General features: G+C 39.0%; 1 protein-coding gene across 4 annotated transcripts in view; it reads right to left on the bottom strand.

The window, feature by feature from the left end:
* The window catches only part of LOC119859834 (TLC domain-containing protein 4-B-like), a 57,813-nt gene that overhangs the window by 13,223 nt on the left and 21,583 nt on the right, over positions 1–23,007 (bottom strand). For all 4 annotated transcript variants that reach the window (XM_038412570.2, XM_043490529.1, XM_038412571.2 and 1 more), the window contains exons 3-6: positions 16,174–16,263; positions 10,183–10,241; positions 8,866–8,960; positions 1,337–1,410 (exon numbers count right to left, since the gene is read on the bottom strand). In XM_038412570.2, coding sequence (XP_038268498.1) covers positions 1,337–1,410; positions 8,866–8,960; positions 10,183–10,241; positions 16,174–16,263 — 318 coding nt within the window. The remainder of the gene's footprint in view (positions 1–1,336; positions 1,411–8,865; positions 8,961–10,182; positions 10,242–16,173; positions 16,264–23,007) is intronic.

Genomic DNA, 23,007 nt, shown 5'->3' on the forward strand with positions numbered 1-23,007 from the left:
GATGTTGTGATGCTTCATATCACAATCTTTAAAAAAAAGATTGGTAGATACCACTGAAAAGTCTGGGTGAAATCCTAGCCCTATTGAAGTTAATGGGAGTTTACCCATTGACTGCAATGGGGGGGTAGGATTTCATCCCAGGGAGGTAATACCACCTTTTTATATAACCTTGATAAGGCCACAACTGGATCTTTTTCCTATGGACTCCTCAATACAGAAGTAATATTGATAGATTAAAGCAGGAACCACCACCTTGCAGTCTTGAACAGATAAAAAGTAGCATTTATAGATTATAATCTCACCCCTTCTCTGTAATTTAAAAGCTGAATTTGCCAACCCCAATGTTTGAGGCAGACCCCAACATGGCACCTTCTCTTAGAGCTACGAGAGACTATGGAGTATACTCTACTGCAGGGGTTCTCAAACTTCATTGCACCATGACCTTCTTCTAACAAAAAATTACTACACAACCCCAGGACAGTGGACTGAAAGCAGAGCAGTATTATAAAATATAGACCACAAGTAATCTAGAACAATGATGAAGGTTTCTAAATATCATAAGAGTGAAGCTCTGGAACAGCCTTCCAAGTGAAGCAGTGGGGGCAAAAAAACCCACAAACCCCCCCGCCCTCCCCCACACACACACCCACCCCTAACTGGCTTCAAGATTGAACTTGCTATGGAAGGGATGGTATGAGACTACTTAAAATGGCATGTAGCTGATGTGCGACTGCTAGAAGCAAATATCTAATAGCCACTGATAGGGACACTAGATGGGGAGGGCTCCGAGTTACTATAGAGAATTCTTTCCCAGGTGTCTGGCTGGTGGGTCTTGCCCTGGGGTCATATTGCCAGAGACTGGGGGGGGTATTTTCCCCCCTTCCTCTGCAGCACAGGGCACGGGTCACTTGCAGGTTTAAACTAGTGTAAATGGTGGATTCTCTGTAACCTGAAGTCTTTAAATCATGATTTGAGGACTTCAGTAACTCAGCCAGAGGTTTGAGTCTATTATAGGACTGGGCAGGTGAGGTTCTTTTTTAATCTAATATACTCTTATGCATAGTCTTTTGTTCAATAGATTTATGCCAACTTCATGTTGCATACAGAATGCTATTTACAATAAGGAGGAACTCCTCTGGAATGCATTGGAACATAGTTCTAGAAGTACAATAGCCCCAAATTTTCATAGCAAGCAAGCTTTTTCCGGCTTATAAATTTGGCTATGTTCAAGTGACTATAGAAAGTCAATCAAATTTCTTTTAGTTATACACAGTTGAATTCAGTTATCCAACATGACAAGACACAAGTTAAAGTAAAATAATTAACAACCACCTACCGCTGATTCACAAAAGGAGTAGAGAACTCTGCAAGCAGACGGAAGTTACCAAAATACGCCAACATTCCTTCATCCTACATAGCAAGATAATTAAAAAGAAGAATCAGGGATGTAAACTCTGGTCAGAAATTTAAATCTGACTACATTGACCATTTCCATTTTGTTAAAGTTTCCCAGCATTTGTAAAATTGTATAGGATATCAAATACTTTACCAAAACTGAAAGTGTCAAGTAAATGTAATAAATTTCATAATCCTCTTTATAAAACTTTAAAGTAAATTGTTTAAACATCTAATACTGCTGCCCTTTGGGTTTTTTTTTTTTTTTTTTAAAGAAATTAAGAAAGCAGGGAAATATACCATGTGTTGTGTGACTCCAAATCACTGACCAAGTATTCAAAATACTTGGTTATTTGTGGAAGGTTAAACAAATGCCAAAAGTTGGCTAACAGATGATGGCACTCCCCAATCAACATAAAAATAGTGATAAGTTATGATAAATTAAAATGGATATATTTTACAGTGATCTAAAATGATTCAAGAACATTTTGAATTTCTCGTGTTTTAAATAAATCCAGCAGAACCATACTTGAAACTCATAGAAAATGGAGTACTCATTTTAGTAACTTAGCCAAAACAGAGCCTGAAGGTCAGATCCTTGGTCCTGTTCCAACTCTTCTGCACTGCTCCATCACTGCAGAAGCTGGAAAGCCTGCATAACTAGCCAGCAGAGATTCTCTCAGCTCAGGGGAAGTCTGTAGATGGTGTAGAACAGACTACACAAGCTCTACTCCAATCTTGTTACAGGCCCCAGCAAAGGGGATGGGTTGGAGGAAGGGCATGTGGCTAGAATCTTGCTGTTCTCTGACAATCTGCAGCTGGCAGAAAGGCACCAAAGCACAGCTGCACAATTAAACTGAGCATTTTGTAAACTGTCAAATTACCCAAAATAACTTTGGATTGAGGTTTCCACTTGTAAACAAATCTTCCACTTTTCTGTCTACAGAGGAGTAAAGATATATTCTTCATCTCTATTACTTTTTGGCAGCACCACACACTCCTAAGAGCAGCAGTTAAATGTTTGTTGGAGAAGCAGTTTGTGAGGTTGAATTCTACACTGGAACCCATTAAAAAGGTAGCATTTACCAACACTTGCCATACAGCAGTTATGTCAGGTGCCACTGTTTCCCCTATACTTGGAAAGAAGTAATAACTGCTGGCAAATATTGACTTCTTAATGACAACCACTGTATTGCTATAGGAGTTTAGTGTGCTCAGCATGTATAAAAAACAAAAATTGTTCATCCCATGCTCTTACATTTTAAGGCCCAAATTCTGCCATAAGATATATGTGCATAACTTCCTCTGAAGTCAATAGTAATTTTATACATATATCTGAGAGCAGAATTTAAGCCTCGATTGTCATCACTGAATGACCTTTTTTTAAAAAAAAAAAAATACCAAGATCAATGTCAGAGATCCTATTTACCTCTTAAATCTCTGGGACTTGTTTTATTGTCATTGCAACTAAAGGAAGACAGTAAATATTTGGCATTCTTTGCATACATGACTGTCCCTGGGAGGGATAATGTTGAATTTCTCTAATCTAGTCTCAGGAGTTCCATGATTCTACTGATACATCTATCATCTTCAGCTAGAAACAGAGTATCATCTTCTCTGATCCAGGTAATAGGAATCCTGAGACTAAATCCAAACCAAAGATTTGGACATGCAGATGAATTAACAGGCACACTGAATGATTTCAAGTGGCAGTAAGCAACTTTATTTAACACAGGGGAAAGCATTGTATGTGAGGGGGGGTGGCATATCAGACATTTAATGGGGTCTAGGACAGGGCTACAGGATTCCTGTCATAAAACCAATAACTAGGATAGTTTGTTTCTGAATCTTCTTTCTTTAACAGCCCCTGCCCACTCCATGTCTATAGAAGGTATAAAAGTTACCGAGAGAGGACTTCAGTGCATCAAGACTTCTTGTCTCCCCCTTTCTCCCCATCGGTAAATGGGCCACCAGTGAAATCCAGGATCTCATTTACCTCTGGGAACTGGTCCCTTGTAGCCTTAACTGTACTGGACACTGGCTGCAAGTTGCAAAAAGCTAAAACATTTAACAAAAATTTAATATTAGGAAAGGAAGACTCTTAATTCTTATAACCAAACTGTGCTTCCATGATGCTGTGGGGGGGGGGGGGAGAAGAACAACCCACACTTTTGCCAATTAGGTCCAAGGGGAACAATTTCTTCCTGATGCAGGCAGTTAAGTCAGACTTGCAGCATCCTAAAAACAAAGCTGTTATGGTACAACTAAGAGGAGTGAGTGCAGGGCAACTAGCTGGAACAAGAGGCTTTTGAAAACCTGGAGGGAGGGGGAAGAGTATAAATAAGTGAGGGTGAAAGAGGCACTATGAGTACCTACTGGCTAGCCCATTCCCCTGTCAATGGGAAGCCTGTGGTCTCACCCCCATTCCCACCATGTATGTGTTCTTGCATCCACCTCTCCTTCCCCACCTCTTGCTAGGACTGTCTACATCAGGGTGGGGCATTAAGTGTATTAGTTTGTCAAACTGTAATTTTACATAGAGACAACCTCAGCTTTTATTTACATATAGCCTCCCCCCCCGATGTTTACAGGAATACAGTAACAAGTGAAAGCGTGCTGATATTTGTATTACTGTATACTAGTTGCTCTCTTCATATTTACTTGCAAGGAGTACCATCAGCTTGGGGCTGGGGTGGGGGAGTCATTTGTCTGAAAAAATTTTACTTATGGGGTGGGATTTTCAAACGTGCCTAAGTCATTTAGGACCACCACAAGACTTCCAGTGGGAATGGTCATTTATGCACTTAGAAAATCCTACCCACTATAGTTAAAATACATAAAATTAACTGAAATCAGTTAGTTTTCCTATTTCCCTTCAGTTTAGTTTGGGTATTCAAACAGCACTTTGTGTATAGTCAATACCACTGTTCACCCAGTAAAGTCTTTTCCCTTGCTAAAGACACCCTTATCAATAGGAAAGAAGAAAAGGGTCTACACTGCATTTTAAAAAAAATTAACTGTCCCTGAAAATATCATTTTAAAGGATTCCGTAGCAAAATCTGCAACATTTAAAGTTAGCTTAGTCAAAAAGTTGACAGTGTCTCTAATAAATACTTAGCACAACAACAATTTACATCTTCAAAGCACTGTACCACCAATGTTAAACAAAGTGAGGGAGTGTCCAGTATTAAAAAGAAAAGGAGTACTTGTGGCACCTTAGACACTAACAAATTTATTTGAGCGTAAGCTTTCATGAGTGAGCTGTAGCTCACGAAAGCTTACGCTCAAATAAATTTGTTAGTCTCTAAGGTGCCACAAGTACTCCTTTTCTTTTTGCGAATAGAGACCAACACAGCTGCTACTCTGAAACCTGTCAGGTATTAAAGAGACACCAACATAAATTAAAGTAGGATTCATTTCAGAAGTCTGCCAAAATAGGGTGGAGTTCCATTAACAATGAAAAGTGCTGTTGGGCTAAAATATGAAAAAAGTAAAGTGGGACAACTAGTTTTAAATTCCTTTTATCATAATTGGATTTTTTACACAGTAAAAAAAAGAAAGATGACACTGGATATACATACACTATACTTAGAGATCACAGACTTGTGGAAATGCATTGCAAATACAATAAAAGTGGAAAACATGCAATAGATTTTGGCTATTTTGTCTTCTTCCTATGTTCAGCAAGCTACAGCTAAAAGTAATCTACTTTTGGACAGAGTGATTTATTTTAAGTAGTTTCCTGCAGCTGTATGTGTCACCTGAATAATTTGCATCAAATATCTGGTTTAACAAAATTAAGAATTTTAAATTCATCTCATTAAACCAATGATTCCCAAATCACCACAATCAAAATAGAGAGACTGCACTTAATCCCTTTTCTGGTTCCTTCTTTTGCACTTTCCAGCTGTTTGTTCCTCTTTTGTTTAGTCTTTCCCCCGCCCCCCCCTTTCAGTCTCTCCTTCTAGTCTCTTTGGAGTGTCAGGGGACAGAGGCTACTCATTTGCAAGTGTAGTTGGAGCACCTTTCCATTCCAAAGTCACACTACTGGGGAAATGCATGCCTGGGAACTAGCAGCCCCCAAACTATCTAGAAAAGCAACAACCACTGAAACTATTCATGCCCCCTCATAGACCTAGACCTGAAATGTCTAGTGCAAAAATCCAGTTTTTCATTCCTTTCACCAAATTCAGAATATTGGGCAAGGACTTCAAAGTAGTATATCTGCAGAAGCCATATACTGGCAATTCTCCATCAAGAATTGCATATCTATATCTATATCCCCTCTTGTATCTTAATTCCTAGGTTTCAAAATAACTTGTTGCACCTGCTCCATAACTTCAAGGTTGACTAGATACAGCAAGTCTGTATCAGGTAAAAAACGTGGCCATCCTTTTGAGACAGAAGCTCCAAAGACATTAGAAGAATGGCTCCGATGCTATTGCTAGGAAATCAGATTTATGCCCCCACCCCCACACACACCCCCAACAAAACAACCCCAAACAGCAATCATTGAAAAGTCAAATATTTTATATTAAAACTGCCATTAACTTAAAAAATATTTAGTACTTCTGAGGATGATTAAAGTCAGATGTCCAGTTACAAATTTACAACTTAAAGTATTAACTGACACCAGTTTTATACCTAGTATTTAGGTATAAGTAAACAAACCTAGAGAGAACAGTACACAGCAATAACAATGAAGTGCAGCTGCAATCTCCCACCCTATCCTCAATATAACTATTGTCTACACTTTTAGGCAGTAATAAGCCTATGATAAAATGAAACTCACTGTTAGTCATGATTTGGAAGATTAAAATGTGCATGCATCCTTGCATGTTATGTGGATTTCTTTCAAAGTGTGCAGAAGTACTTCATTTTAAAACAGATATTTGTTTCAAACTTTGATGGGCAGTGATGCCTAATGGCTAGAGCACTAGACTAACTCTGGAGACTTGGGCTCTACTTCTGGATTTGCTGCTGGCCTGGGGGTGACTGAGTAAGTCACTTTGCTGCTCTGTGCCTCAGTTTCCCCATCTGTAAAATGGGGGAAATTATACTTAACTCTTGTATAGCGCTTCATCTGTAGATCACAAAAGAGGTAAGTATGAAATACAAGAGCACTGATGTTACATTCATTCGTTTAATCAATTACAATATATCCTTGACATAAAATTAGAGTCTTTCATACGAAGGTATACAAAAGGACAATGCTGGTACCACTAGCAAATAGTTTAGAAACTTAAAAATAATCAGTACAATATGAAAAAAGGAGATTGAGGTTATTACAAGTCCTAAATTAAAATTTTAAAAGGTCTTTGAAAAATAATAGTAAGGAAGTTTCAGCGTTCATACTGACATTTCATACAAATCAGCTCATTTTTTTTATGTAATACTTCACCTGGGCACCTGTATAGCATTTTGCCAATTGTATTGGGATAGATTAGATGGCTACATAAAATATTTTTTTTGACACACTACATTCAGTATACTTGAAAGTTGAATTTTTTTTTTAAAGTTTAAATAGCAACTGGGATTTTTTTTTTAAAAAAAAAAGTTATATATCATTTTGATTAGCTCTGGAGAATCTCAGTAAAAGATTTACTGCCATTCTCCAGTAGGAAGTTTGACCAAAAAAAAAAAAAAAAGAAGTGTTAATGAGCAGGCAGATGCTAAAAACACGAACTGCGAGCTTTGTAGTTAAACTTATTTGGTAGAAGAATTGCAAATATGCAAGTATTGTTGTTCATATTAAACAAAACCATTAGAATTTACCTTGACAAAAAGTGTTGTGAGAATTTGTTATTTATAAAAGCACTTTGAAGGTATGTGCTCTGCCAGTGATAATTTCTGGCAGAGTCAAACCTCTCTTGTGCATGCAAGTGCTGAGTAGTACATTCTGCGTGATCAGCTATGGACTTGATCCCAATCCCACTGAAGTCAGGGTCAAAACTCCTACAAAGGGAGGAGGTGTTAGATCAGACAGCAAGCTGATAGTTTCCTGAGATTTAATCATTTTAAAGCTGAAAGATGAAATAAAAATAGTAGGTTGTTTTTACAGGCAATATGTGCTGTAATACCTAGATAAATAGGGCTGTATAAGTGCAGATTTTCAGCATTTACTCTGAATTTTGCAGCTTTTGTTGATGTAAGCAGCCATATACTCTTGCTGCAACTATATCCTTAAAATATATTATATACACTGTATGTTTAAACTAAAGACATTAAAGACTCTTCCCCCACCAAGGAACAGGAAATAAAAACTCTTATTAGATATCAGTTGATAGCTCAAGTTAGCATGTGCTTTTGTGTTTTGCTGACTCACTCAGAGTCATGTTTTAAACTGAAGACATTTGAGTTTTGTGAGTGGGAGGGTGAGACATTGAAATGTTCTTAAGCTACAGCCCTTTAACACGGAGCATATTTTTGTACTGACAAGCAACAAACAGGTAGAGAAAGTATATTAGAAATCAAGTCAGTCTTAACTTTGTAAAACAAGAGTCTTAACAGCATACACAGTAATTTAATCTGTGAAAGAAAATGTTCAGTTCAAAACACATACTGTGTCAATTAACTCAAAGCTTTATCTGGTGGCCAAAAAATAACACTGAAATATTTTGTAGGATGAGTCATTGTAACTCAATTTACTGAAATTGCAAATATGGATAGAAAACCACTACCAAGAACAATGTATGCTACGATTACGTAGCTCAATATAGCTCTAGTATTAGTCTATTGACTTTTAAACAACTTGCATAATAAACCCTATTTCAGAAGCCAAATTGGGATCAACCTCCTTGAGCTATTGAACTCAGTATTAGAGTCCATCAGCTTTGGAGTTTTAGAGGCACTCATTACTTCCCAGTTTAGCTAAATCCATGCTGTTTGACTTACTCTTAGAGATGGAGATGTTAGAGATGTAATAAACTTCTGAACATGAATGCACAAGCCACCAGTGAAAGTCTAATGGATTTTAAGATACAAGATGATTATGCTGTGGGATTTAAGGTCTTAAAGTAAGCGTGCCTGTGCGTGTTTAGGAATGCCTGTGCAGCTGTTGGGAGTGTATTTCCCAGTGTGGATAGACAAACACTAGCTCTGCTCAAGCTAGTGTCCTAAAAATAGCTGTGTGGCCACAGCAGCATGGGCTAGCAAAACAAGTCCATACCCATGAGGAGAGGGGTCAGGCAGGTTTGTACTTGGGTGCCTAGTCTGAGCCACCATTGACATACTGCTATTTTTAATATGCTAGCTTGCGCATGTATATCCAGCCAGGCTGAGAAGCACACTCCCAGCTGCAGTGTAGACATATCTACTCTTGCTTGTATGTAGAAATACAAAAACTGGAGTTTCTTGGGGCAACACTGTTGAGAAACCAAACAACCTAAATTCAGAGCAGTGATATTCACCCTTAGTCACTATTCCCAAATTTTGTCTGGTTATTAGGCTATTGGAAAATATGGCACTCACCAGTACAAAGTAGTAGGCATACAGAGCAGCCAAATGATGAATTACAAAAAATTTGTCGCCAATTGCCTTCCAGTAGTAAGTAATAAGAAACAGATCTGTAAGGGGAAAAAACCCATTACTACAATGTAAGCTACCCAAGGACTATAATAGTTCTCTTTAAAAACTTTCAACATTACAGCAATCTAAAAGAAAAAACCTTTTTGGTTATCTGAGCTATGCATATATTTTGCATGACAAATGGTGTCCAACTCAACCCCCCCAAAAAAAAAAAAATCTGAATTGTCTTTGACTAGAGCATTTTAAGCTCAAGACTTCTGTATCCCTCCCCCCATCACCCTGCACTTCAGATGGACATTAAATGTGAAAGGAAAAATTAGGCCTAATCACTGGTTAAAATACTTTAGCTCTTCAAAAAAAAAGGTTCATAAATCTTTACATTTCCTATGTGAAGGGAGCTGTCTGGCCACAAGAAGAGTAGATCCAGGGACCCCCAATTATAGGTCCTGGTCTGGAAGAGGACTCATTAGCCCACAATAATTGTATCAAGAAACCCAGAGAGAAAGGGGTTTGAGGACACTGCCAAAACGTGACTAGGTCCACTATGGGAATGGTAGAGCAGCAGATATTAGCAGGGCAGGGACCCCTAATGCTAAAAACATTGGGTCTTTGATTTTTTGGCTTCATTTAGTCATAATCCACCAGTGATCACAAAAGATAATGACAACCTACGTCAGATTATTTAAGAACAAATAACTGAGTGAAAGAGCACACTTGTATGCAAGGATGACAGCCACATCAGATAAAATTATTCAAGATATTTTCAACCTCTTTCACATAGGCTTAAAATGTATAGGAAGACAGGGACAATGGGGAGAGGAGTAAGTATGGAGCTGTTTCCCCCAGCTTTGTTGGGATTGCTAAAAACTTGCCACTTGCACTCTATGGGCACAGGGAAGAGTGAGGATGTTAAAACTGCCAGCAGCAGTAGACATCCTAAAATGGGTTGGAGTCACAACTCCCACCCCTTCTGAATTGTCTGGAGGACCAGAGCTGAGGATTGAAGGGTGTTCACTGGACCATCTTAAAGCATGCAGTAGTAGCCATACTAATGTTGGGTGTTCCTTTAGCACCTAATAAGGCGGTATTTCCATCTCTCCCCTCCACTAGCAAGTTACCTCCAGACATTGTACCATAGCCCACGAACACAGCAGTAGCTTTAAAAGCTACACTGGAACCTACATTGTTTATAGAAGCTCATCACATCCTCAGAATAAAATTTAGATGCATCTTTCTAGGTGCTAGACAATGTACAATTACCAGAAATGAGGTAGCCTGTGGTAATAGCAATATTCAGTTTCACAATTGAAGGGTCACCCCTGTAAACATAAAAAATGTACAGTTTCAGCATTTATAATAGAAAAGTTAAGTTTGCATAGGACATACAAACAAACCATTCCCCTCCCCCCAGGCCACTCATGCTTGACCCAGCCATGTAGCATCATGGGAATTTGGGTGAGGGGGAGAGGAGAAGTTGCTAATTAGGAAGACTGATTCCAAAGACAGAACACATCTGCTGCCCCAGGGAGGCCAGCAGCAAGGATCACCTCATGCCTTGGGCAGCTGGCAAGGGAATGGAGCTGAAACTCAGCAAGTCCCCTGGCATACTGAGGAGATGAACAAAGGTCAGCTAATACAGAGTGCTTACACTCAGCTAATACAGGGCTGGCTCAAGGTTTTTTGCTGCCCCAAGCTCCAAGAGCACAACTGCCCAAACAAAAAAAAAAAAAAAAGGGGGGGGGGGAGGTGGCCGGAATGCCGCCTCTGGAATTGTGCTGCCCCAAGCACATGCTGATGCCTAGAGCTGGTCCTGGTCAGCACCTTTGCCGACATTAAACACCCCCTTTTATGCCTCTGATCCTGCCCTAATTTAAAAAAATATTATATATAGATATATATAAAGTTTGGGATAAGTACCAGTTGAATGAGAATGTGATTTTTTTTTAAAAAATCACAATCATGAAATACCATGTTGACAGCTAGAGTGCAGGGAAGCATGACAACTATTCTCCTGTAACCAAGCTATTTAAGAGGACCTCAGCACACACACTCACTTTTGGGATGTGCTGAAATTAAGACTTGGACTGATGGAACCTCCTAACAGGAGTGCCCACTGGTACATTCTGTGCCCCCTGCACCTCTCTTCATAGCTCCTCAAAGGGCAAAGCCATAAGTGTATGTGGTGTTCCAGCCACCTCAGTTTTTACCACCTCAAGTCCAAAGTTGTAATTAGGACTCAAAGTGGGAAAAGGTGGGAAGCAAGTGTCATTATGCAGAATCTATCTCCAGGAGCTCTGGTTACAGGTGAATAACCTTCATTTGTTCTTTGAGTGGTCTCTGCACATTCCCACCTCTTAGGAGTCTGGCAAGCAGTATTCTTCACTCTATACTGTGTCCAATGAGGTCTCATTAAAAAGATTGTAACACTGCTTTACCAAATTGTGAATCTGATCTAGATGCCACACATAAGGAATGTTTTATGAAGTATGAATTGAGACTAAGTAAAAGCTATACATATGCAGCTTTGTTCTCAGAGTGCACTAAGGTCTTTTGGAAAAGGTGTATTTAAACACTCTTCAATACAGAGTCCAACCCATGTAAAAAGGTGCTGGGATATATGACTGCCCAAACTTCACTCTTTCCCCATAAGAGACAAACAGTCTTGGCAATTTTCTGCCAGTCATATAAAAGGCTAATGTTCTGTTAGCATCCAAGGTATGGAGTTTACCTAGAATGTAGCCTTGGAAAAAATACTGGCAAGTTTATGGATTGAGGGGGATGATAGGTGTTCATTAAACCCTTCAGAATCTTTTAATACATGACTAAATACAGTATTTTGTTCAACTAAGCTATAGTGAGTATACCTGGCTGCGAGATGCATTTTTACCAATGATATTGAGTGTCCCAAGTATTTCAGATTAATAAAATACTCATATGAATAGGAACTAAACCTAGGTTTATTGTTAGTTGCCCACAAAGAGAACCTTTTCCACTTATGATTGTAAAAGTCGATGCTTCCTGGAGTTTAAAACAGAATTCCTGTGCTTTTTACTCAGAACAGAACTATTCTATATCTGTCAAAATACTATTCTGCCCCAGGGAGGCCTGGATGGCAAATCTGACCTCTATGCTGGGCCCATAATTCCAGGGAGAGACAGATAAACTGTTTATGATCATTGCAGTAGATCCCACAAACCGCTATTGTCTCACACAGGCCAAAGTAACTTTAGCTTTCTCTTGTTTGAATATTCATGAGAACCTTGAATTAGAAGAATTTGGGGCTGAGGGGACAGAGGAGGAAACCTACTCCCTAGTCTACAAGAAATGAATCAGATGGACTGGTTGTCCATTCCTTCTCTGGAGCAATACCTAGGACATTTGGTGTTAAGTCTTGTTGCAAATAGGTCTATCTCCAGGTACTCCCATGGGAAAGGGATGTCATTCTCTATAGAGTTCCCAAGTGACCACCTGTGCTGATCATGAAAGTCTCTGCTCAACTGATCTGCCAGTATGTTGTCCTTGTCTGCAAAGTGAGGAGCTATATGATAAATTTGGTGTGCCAGGCCCTATTCCCACAGAGCCACCTGCCTGGAGCAGGCTAGACTGAGCTGCAGTTCTTCCTTTTCCTTCACCAAAACACAAAATTGCCCTATCACATCAGACCAGTAGTCTTTCCATTCTAATATCATACTTCAAAGGAAGGTTAAAAAACTTCCATGGTGGACATGCTTGTTGGTGAAGTTTCATATTAATTCCTGTCAGCTAGGGATTTACTTATGACCTGAAGCATACCTTCCTCCTCCAATCAATTTCTCTCTATTCTCACAACTCCCTCATTTTCATAACCTTAAAAACAATACTTTAGTCTATAAAGTCAAATAGTATTAAGGGGGGGAACCTACTAATATGGAACCTTCTATACCATCAAGTAATAGACACAACTCAGTTGAATAAATCACCTGATATTCCATTATAACTTTTTTCCAATCTGCTTATCCCTATTGTTAGAGTTACATTTAGTCATGTGTAATGCCTGAAATTAGATTCTAAACTCTTCAGTGTAGGGACAATGTCTTCCTATGTATCTAAAAAAGAACCTGACACAATGGTATCCTAATCCTAACAGGAGTCTGTGGGTATCACTGTAATTTAAATAAATAATTTACAGTGACTCTAAGTTTAGGATTCACATCCATGCATTAAAACCCTGAAGTTAACCCACCTAGCTGGGCTACACAGATCCAGAAGCATTTCAGACAAAGCTACCCTAAAGGCCCTGGACCTAAGATTTTACACACAACTAACTCTGAAGGACATGGTTGATTGGGACACTATCACATAGCCACCCACAGCTAAACACTGAAAGGGCAGGGAAGTGAAGCTGGGGAGAAGGCATTTTGCCAAGTTATAACAAGCTTTTGAAAACTTGCAGTTTGCATGTACTCAGTAGAGACTTTCTAGAGTTTAACAGCTAAAAGTTCCTGAAGATTTCATCCTCACAGAGCATGCTCAAGCCTCTTGCAACTACTAGTGCTGACCAGACAGTGCATGCACCACCCCCACAAAGCAATGGAGCCCAGGAACACTGGTTTTCAAAGGACCTTCTCTGTAATGACTGCTCAAGGCCAATACCAATAATCAGTTTATGCAAAACCACAAAAAACACACACTTTACATCTTCAAAGTGCAATTCAAATTTTGACTTGTTCCTTGAAGGTGCTGCATGCTCTCAATTTCCATTGAAGCCAATGGAAAAATCAAGGGAGCTTAGAATCTTGCAGGACAGAACCAGTGGTGAGCTGGAGCTGGTTCTCACCGGTTCGCGCGAACTGGTTATTAACTTTTGAACCAGTTTTAGAACTGGTTGTTAACCTGCTTCCCTGCAGGGGGTGCTGAGGCTTTGATGGGCTCTGGCTGGGAAGTGATGCAATACCTCCTCCGACCATCAGGGGTGCTGCACTGCGGGAGCCCTGTTACTGCTGCTGCTCCCCTGGCCCTAGGGCTCCTGATGCTGCCTGGTGGGTCCCTGGCTGCTCTGGTGGGCCTGGGCTGCATCCTGCTGCTCTCCCTGTGAGTAGCCACCACCCTACCCCTGGCATGCCCTGCCCGCAGCCAGCCTGCCCTGCCCGCAGCCACCCCCGGCATACCCTGCCTCCAGCTAGCCCTGCCCCATGCCCGTCTGCAGCTGGCCCCACGTCCCTGGTGCCCTGCAGTTCCCAGGGCAGTAACCCTGCACATCTGCTTCAATGAGGGGGCAGGAAGCAGCTGGGACCCACACATGTGTACACCCTAGGGTGACCAGACAGCAAGTGTGAAAAATCAGGACAGGGGTTTGGGGGGGGGGGGGGGTAATAGGAGCCTATATAAGAAAACTATCCCTATAAAATTGGGACATCTGGTCACCCTAGCACACCCCCAGGGAGTGGCGGGGACCCACACATGTAAAATGGAGCTCATCTCTAGTTCAGGCCCATCTTTTAAAAAAAAGCCACCACCACACTTTAGGTAGGATTAACATACATCTGTATTTTCCCAGACAGGTCAGGCTTTTTGGTTCTTAAAATTGCCGTTTAAAATTTTAACCATTCCTCCTGGGAAAATATGGACATATGGTAACCAAAAAATTCATACTGGGGCACATCCCTTAAATCAGAACTTTTTATAGGGAACTGGTTATTAAGATTTTGGCAGCTCATCACTGGACAGAACCCTAAACAATTATTAATACCCCTGTGAGGAAATAGTCAAAGTATTATCCCATTCTTACCAATAAAAAAACCCCACAAACAGCATTATTAAAGAATATGCCCAAAGCCACACATCAAGTCAGTTGCAAATCTGTGATTAGAACTCCTAACTTCATAGCATCCAGTCCTTTTCAGTAGACTAGGCCCTACTGCATTCTATTACCGATCTGTAAGCTGAACAATGAAATGCAAACATTTGTTCTGTTCTTTTAAAGCCAGATGAATTTTTGCATTTGAGTTTAGTCAGATTCCTATGTTGTGATTCAGTTTAAAATAAAGTTAGTGGAAAGAAGAGTTTAAACTTTTTTTATTTTATTTAATTTTTTTAAAGCTTTATTATACAGGTAAAATCAACAGTATTTCTTACATTTAAAGAAAGGGAGGGGAAGTCAGTCCCAATAAAGGGTAACTGCTTCAACTTTCTGCTAACAACCTCATCAACGCAAACAAAATCCTGTATTATACTGCAAAAAAGTCTGTTGGGGGAGGGGGAGAAAAAAGGACAAACACCAAGGACCAAAACTAGTAAACTTAGTTTTTAAGTTGTAACGCAGGAAGATCTTCTAGTTAGAGGAACTACTGGGAAAAAAAAAAAGTGACAAGAAGAGCAGCAGCATTTATGAGAGAGAGTACTGCTGCTGTACCACTATTGACAAAAACCTTTTCGGAGGGGGTGGAGAGCTGAAGAAAAATTGATACAGTGTCTTGGTTATACTAAGAAAAAAAAATGAAACCAAAAAACCCAATCTCATCTAATTTAACTTTGTCATATTTCCCCCCTCCACCCCGACATTCTGAGGGTGCAACCAACCTAATTCTCAATTACTAAGGGACAATCTCCACTCATTGACATATTTTGCTTTCCACAACCAAATCTCTGTACAGCTTGTCATGAGTGATGTATCAGAGTATTCAGATTCTAATATCTAAACTGTATTGTTAAATCTATTTACCTAAATTTGGGTTACTGCTGATTATGTATGCTATGTATCATATGACATTTAAAAACTTTATATTTGTGGATAATCTAAGCACTATATCCAGATGTACAGACACTTCCCAACCTATTTTTTTTAAACATTAGCTTTAATAAAATTTATAATTTCGCTGTTTCACTTTACAAGCAAAATAGTAAATAGACACAAATATGATGTTAAATCTTCAGTCACCTTTTTGACTGTTTAGGGTTGTATTTTCAGAACTGTGCATTAAAATTGGAGATTGAATTTCAGTCAATAGTCCTGAGAAGTGTGTGTGTGTTTATACTATGTTATAGAAACTGTTAGACAGTAGACTTATAAGGGCATTTTAATTGGCAAAATATTTTGGATTTTATCAGAGATAGTCAGGACAGACATAAATGGCCTTCCACATTTTAAGAGAAACCGAGTGATAATTTGGCTAGTTAATACTCTAACACGATAGCAACACTGTGAGACAGATGTGAGGAAATGGGAACAAAAAAGTCATTCTTAGAAAGTCCGTTTGATATAACTTGTCTTACCAGACATGGTCAGCATTAACAGCTTCATCATACAACAAGATATATACACAAAAAGCACCAACCACCAAGGCATGGAATGTGGATACAGTCCTGAAAAAAAGAATTACATTTGTGATTACCATTCTGAAGGATACCACAAATTTAGAATTTACCATCTTAAGTGCAAGATGGTATATTTCCAAGGAAATTCTGAATGACATACAGAAGTTCTTGAATTATAAAGACATTTCATTTTTGTATTATATCTATCAGCTCATGGAATGACTGGTTTTTAATACAGACAGCAAAAGTATACATGGGAAGGAGGAAAGTTTTTTTATAATGACAAAGTAGTTAATTTTGTATTTTAACATACCTTGATAAGTGTCAATAAATAGAACAGCTATCTGAAAAAGCAAACTCATGACTAAGCTCTTTAAATTCATTTCTCCAGCAGTGATCAACTTATTAAATGGACCAAAAGAGGACTTGTCTTTTATACTGAATTCAAACTGGTCCATATATGCTATGTTAGCAGATTTCTGTTTGTAAGCACTAAATTTAACAGCTGGAATGCTTCCCCCCCCCCCTTGCCCACTGCCTTTTTTTTTTTTTTTTTTTTTTTTTTTTTAAAAAGAGGTGGGTGGAGAAGGCTGGAGATTAAACAAACTCTAGCACTGACAACTTCAGAGAGGGACAGTCTTGTGCATATGATCCAGCTTCTAGGTCTCACAGAATTTAGTAGTACAAGATGGCAATACTGCAATTGCAAGACTGCAATACACAAATAGGAGCATCACAGGTGTGTTGAGGGAGTAGAAGCTATAGTATAAATGATAATGCTTATTTTGACACACAGCTTCATCTTCAGCAAGATTTCTAAACCCAACATATTACCTCCCCTGCATTAAAGATGGCTTTGGAAGGGGGACTGGCAGCATCTATGCTAGGCCAAATGCCTGCGAATTTCAAGTTGGATATATTCCACAGAAGACAGCATAATAAGGGGTGCATAGATCCAAAATTTGTGAAATGTGCAAACTAATCATTGTTCATCCAATTGTGGATTTAAGACACTGCACAGTCAGACACAGGGGACACCATCTTCTCTCAAATTAGCACTCACCCCTACCTTTTTTAATTTTAATGCAAAAGGAAAAGGTGCAGAAATATTTGTTACAGTAAACAATTTTAAACCTGTAGTTTCAAAATTATGTCATACAGTCATTAAGTCTAAAGTGTCAGACAGACAATTAAGGCTATATAATGCAATGCACATGTGTAAGGAGGCAAAGGGAACCCTATAATTTGCCTTGTGCATTTAAACTACTAATTTGGAAAAAAATCAAATTTTCAATATAGATAAACATCAGAGTCCCAAACATGGCTCTGCACGATTTAAATGGAAAACTACTTATTCCTCTCAAGCCTTTCCCCAAAGTTACTTTTCTTACTCCCCCTAGTTACAAAAGCCATTCTTTCCATCTCCAATAAGAGGGGTCTGGATGGTTTCCACTTAATTTGTGTTGCTGTGCTGCTTTCAGCAATTGCTTTTAATGGAATGTTCTACCAAATGGATAGAATATAGTCTTAATTTTCAGAACAGTTAAATATAGCTGTATTGGACAAGCATATTTACTGCAATAGGTTTTTTGGACAAAAATGTACAGAGTTCACTTGTGATTTTATTGAAAATAATGAAAAACTGATGCTTTAATAAAGGTCCACCTCCTGGAGACAAGCGATTACAGAAGGACCTCAGTTTTTATGTTAAAAAAGTTTCTAATCTTCATGTTTAGATAGAAAATGTAATCTGAATACCCTGAAAGCTCATAAACTAGAAGGCAGATAAAGAAACCTTTTGGGTTTAGTTCCCCCCCCCTTAAATGCATTGTGATTTTTAAGCCAATCACATGGGGTTTCTACTCAGGATTTTTGAACATTTGGAGTGGTCAGTACTGAAAGTAGTAAATGTTAGATAATTTGTACAGATCTAAAGTACAGATCTTTACTTTAGAATCAGTTTTTTCTTTTAAGAATGGCCGTTTTATCCAAATTTCAGAGTAGCATCCAAAGTTCACATTTTAGCACTTAACTTTTAAGATACACTACTGGTACAGAAACTGCAGGCTTCCTCCTTATCTATACACAGAGGTCCTCAACAGGGAAGGGGGGGGAGGAAAAGTACAACTCCTTACATTTACTTACAAATCTAGATCAAGTTTAATATATGCTTTGAAACCACTGTCAAATCCCACATTCTGAATCTACACACTTTAAAAATGTAAAGGAATACTTTGCATCAATAATTTGCAGAGTCTTATTTTACTATAGTATTAAAAATTTTGCAACTGAATCACCACCACTACAACCAATAAGAATCAAATTATATGAATGACAGATTAAAATTTTAAACTATAACTGTGATGCAGTACAAATTTGTCTTCATACTTAATTGCAGAAGCAGTTACTGTAATGAAGCATAATTCCAAAAGTGATTGGAATACACAATCCAAATGAAGGCCAAATATCTGATCTGTTAAGTCCTCTGAATTCTAAGGGCTTATCTACACCACATCAGTTAGCTCAAATTAGTACACTCAAGTGACTGCACCCATGCTAACCTATCTTGAGTGAGAGCAACTGCACTAGGAAACACTCAAACCATGCAGAGTAATTGTATTAGCAGTACAGAGTGATGAGATAAGCAACTGATCGAGCATCAGCAGCACTGAAGCTTCAATCCATACTTCAATAGGCCAGCCACCTTGAGTTTAGAGTACCACTTAACTCAAGCTAAACAACTTTCAAAGAATAGCATTCATGGAAACGGCACTGGAGCAGGATAGTTGATAGTGTAAAGCAGTGTTGCAGATGCCTTATGATACTCTGGTCAACTACAAAACCAAGGAGTTTTGGTGACTTTTGGACCTTAGACACTAAATGAAGAATGGAAGAAAAAAAAAAAAGTATGCTGGCTCAGTCGTTGTCCAGACAAACAAGTGCCAGAAACTGAGGCGGGGGTGAAGAGTGTGCAATTGGAATAAGTACAAACATAATATTCAAAACAGGAAATTATGTGATTAACTTAAAGGAAAAATACATTTATTGGAACATACGAACAGTATATCAGGCTGGAGAACTTGATGTACAAGTTGAAAAGATATGAGTGGGAAAACAGTCTATGCAAAGAGATGAGAATGCAAATGAGAATTCTACCATGATAAACATAGGATCTTGACATTGGGAAGAGAAGATGGTCGATACCAGGACAGAGCTGAATTGTGCTAAAGCCAAAAGACAAGGCAGGGGTCTTATGGCATTTAATCCAACATTTTCCTCATATATTGAAGGTGAGATTTGGAATCAAACTTGGTACAGTTTGAATGGTACAAATATGTGCTGACCTCAGTAGTGCCCAAGGAAGAAATTGATGAATTTTATAGTGATCTGCTGAAAACAAAATACAAGATGTTTCAAGACAAGATCTGTTATTGGTGATGGGAGACATTCATGCCAAAGTAAAAGCAGACTGGAATTCCTGAGCTGGAGCAGTAACCATATTTGGAACAGATTAAGAAAAACAAAAAGGAGAAAGACTTCTAAGGCTATGTCTACACTACAGCTGATGTCAGAATAACTAAACCACCTCCTTGAGCAATGCAAGTTAACTGACATAAGCACTGGTGTGGACAGCGCTATGTAGGAGGGGAGAGCTTGTCCTGCTGGCATAGCTACTGCCTCTTTGCGGAGGTGGTTTTTATTATGCAAATGGGGGAGGGCTCTCCTGTTTGCATATAAAATCTTCACCAGATGCACTGGAGCAGCGCTGCTGCAGTGCTGTAAGTGTAGACAAGCCCTATATCTCTGCGTAAGCAACAACCTGGTGATAAACATGCTACTTCAACAAAGAAAGCTGCAGAGGACGTGGACATCACTGACACTGGCAAACCAGGTGCCAGCTCTTGCCAAGGCTTTAGGCCTCAGCCATGCATTGACAAATTAATTGCTGGAAACTAGTCTGTTTCACCTGTGCTTTAGCATGTTTAAAATGGGTATTAAACTAACAATATATTTAGAGTTTATGAAATTGTAAATTGCTGCATGCATTAATCTCGCTTCTAGTATATTTAACACTAGGTAGAAGGTAATTAAGTTTTTTTGCTTTATAAAACTTTATAAAAGTTTGCTCTGAAACTGAATCTGTTAGAGATCATCTCCTCATCATCAAGGCAGCTGTCAAACCTAAATGGGCAATTGTAGAACATCACAATACAAAGACTTTGTTAATTGCCCCTGGAAACCCATGAAAAGGCTAAAAGCAAAAGGGCTCCTCCCATCAAACATGAATTCTGGAAGAAGAGCTGACAAGAAATTCTCTTCTCTTTTGCTGTTTGGACTATGACAGGGCAAGAGCTATGAAACAGAAACAGATCTCCATGGTCAACCTAAAAGGCCTTCCGAGTGGACAGATTACTACAACTCTGTCACCTTTTGGAACCATAGTCTGCAACTCATTTGTGTACAAGTTTACTTGGAAGTGTTATTTACTCCTTCTCATAACACATGTGCTAGGGATCACCAGATAAAATTAAATAGGCAACACGTTTAAAACAAGTATATCACAATGCACAGATAACCTGTGGAACTCTGCCAAGTTGTCAAGGCCAAGACTAGACTAGGGTTCAAAAAGGAACTAGATAAATTAATGGAGGATAGGTCCATTAATGGCTGCTAGCCAGGATGGGTAGGGATGGTGTCCCTAGCCTTTGTTTGCCAGAAGCTGGGAATGGGCGACAGGGGATGGATCACTTGATGATTACCTGTTCTGTTCATTCCCTCTGGGGCACCTGGTATTGGCCACTGTCAGAAGACAGGATACGGGGCTAGATGAACCTTTGGTCTGACCCAGTATGCCCGTTCTTAACTCTTTTAGTTAATAAATCCTTAATTTATTACAGGATTGGCTACAAGTGTTGTCTTTGATGAGATATATCTAAAGTACAAATTGACTTTGGACTGGGAGAAACCTGAATATTGTGATCTTTGATCATCACTAAGGTCTTCTTGCCTGGGCGGCAAGATAGACTGGAAGGCCCAAGGAGACAGTGAGAGTGTAAGGTGGTTATAGTGCTTTAGGAGTTCATGTGTTACTGGGTTGGTGAAATCTAAATTCTAGATTTCCCCCAATTTGGGGCCTTTGCCCTGTTTCTTGACAGTCTGCCCTGAGGTTGGCACTCATGCTGTCTGGAGTAGTTCACAACCATAACAATCTGATAGGTAATTAAAGAACATGATGGACTTTGTACTTGTGAATCACAGGTGGAAAACAATTGTGCAGATCATTTGCAGTTGATCATAAATTAGTGCTGGCATCAATTGGGATGAAAAAAGTGCCAAGAACTATGATGTGGACAAATTGAAAGAGACAGATATGAGGAAAGGATACAGAGAAGCCATGCAGAAAATCATGATACATCTGGTGAAAGAATAAATGAACATTGAAGAGACATGGAACAGTATAAAAAAAGATGGGGATTACAAGAGTAGCTGAACAAATGTTGGGCTACAAGGCCAAAATGAAGAAAGATGGAAAATGGATTAAGTGCAGCAAGTGAGTGACAAGTGTAGGAAGCTGAAGGACAATAAAAAGGAGGGTGGAGAGTTTAAGAGCTCAGTACAATAGGCTGACTAGACATAAAACAGAAAGCAAAGACTGATAGGAACAACTGGATAAGCGAACAGTGTAAAGAAGCAGAAGACTACACAAAAATGCAACACAAGGGTTGTATTGCAAGATAAGAACTGTGTAAGACATGAATTGCAGAGGTCAGCGGTGAAAGACAAGTGTGGATACATAATTGAGGATTGACAAGCAAAGAACAAGCGATGAAAAAAATATTTGAGACATACAATGTCTAGAACACAGAAGATGAAATGGTCTTGAACAAGCTTCCCAGCACAAGTGAGGGAGAGCAGATACTGGAATTCTTAGAAGTAAAGATCCCAATGGAAAGTTTCAAAAAGAAAAAAGGAGCTAGGCAAGTGACAACATAACCAAAAGCTGCTGCAAGCAAGGAACACATGGTAAAGGCAATGCACAAGCTATTCAACAAGATTTACAAACAAGAATCAGGGCCGAGTGAATGGGAGAAAGCGACAGTAGTACCAATCTATTAAAAAAAGTGAATGCAAGAACTACAGAGGACTCAGCTTATCAATTGTGCTGGGAAAAGCATTCACCAAGATATTGCAGAGATCAAAGAGGTGTGTGGAAATGGCACTTGCAGAGGAACAGGCCAGATTTAGACCAGGACAATGTACAGTATATCTGTTATTTCTGATATGATAGATACTGTATCTATGATCTATCATCTATGATAGATGATGTAAGGTTTAGTTGTGTGCCAACAACTGCATAGACTTCAAAACAGGCTTTTGACAGCACTTGGCAGAAACAGTTATGGCAATTTATGAGAATATATGGCATCTCAAAGAAAACTTCTGTAGCAAGTTGATGAGTGCAGTAAGAGTAGACATGAAGCAGAGTGGATCAGGACAACCATAGGAGCGAGGCAAGGATACACACTATAATCAGTTTTGTTCACTTTCTAACTGGAAGCATTAATTAGTGTAGTACTGAGAGATGAAACAGGAGGAGTCATGTTTTAGGATAATGCATAACCTTAGATTCTCATACAATATTGACCAAGGAGGATTACAGATAATTGACAAGGTAGATCAGGAAAGCAGAAAAGTCAGACTGAAGAACAGCATGGTGAAGAGAAAAAATTATAGCAACTGGAAGACAAGATCAAACTGAGGCAAAAAACCAGAACATATGGGAAAAAACTG

Source organism: Dermochelys coriacea, chromosome 8 (genome assembly GCF_009764565.3).
Source record: "Dermochelys coriacea isolate rDerCor1 chromosome 8, rDerCor1.pri.v4, whole genome shotgun sequence".
In the NCBI taxonomy this organism is placed as follows: Eukaryota; Metazoa; Chordata; order Testudines; family Dermochelyidae; genus Dermochelys; species Dermochelys coriacea.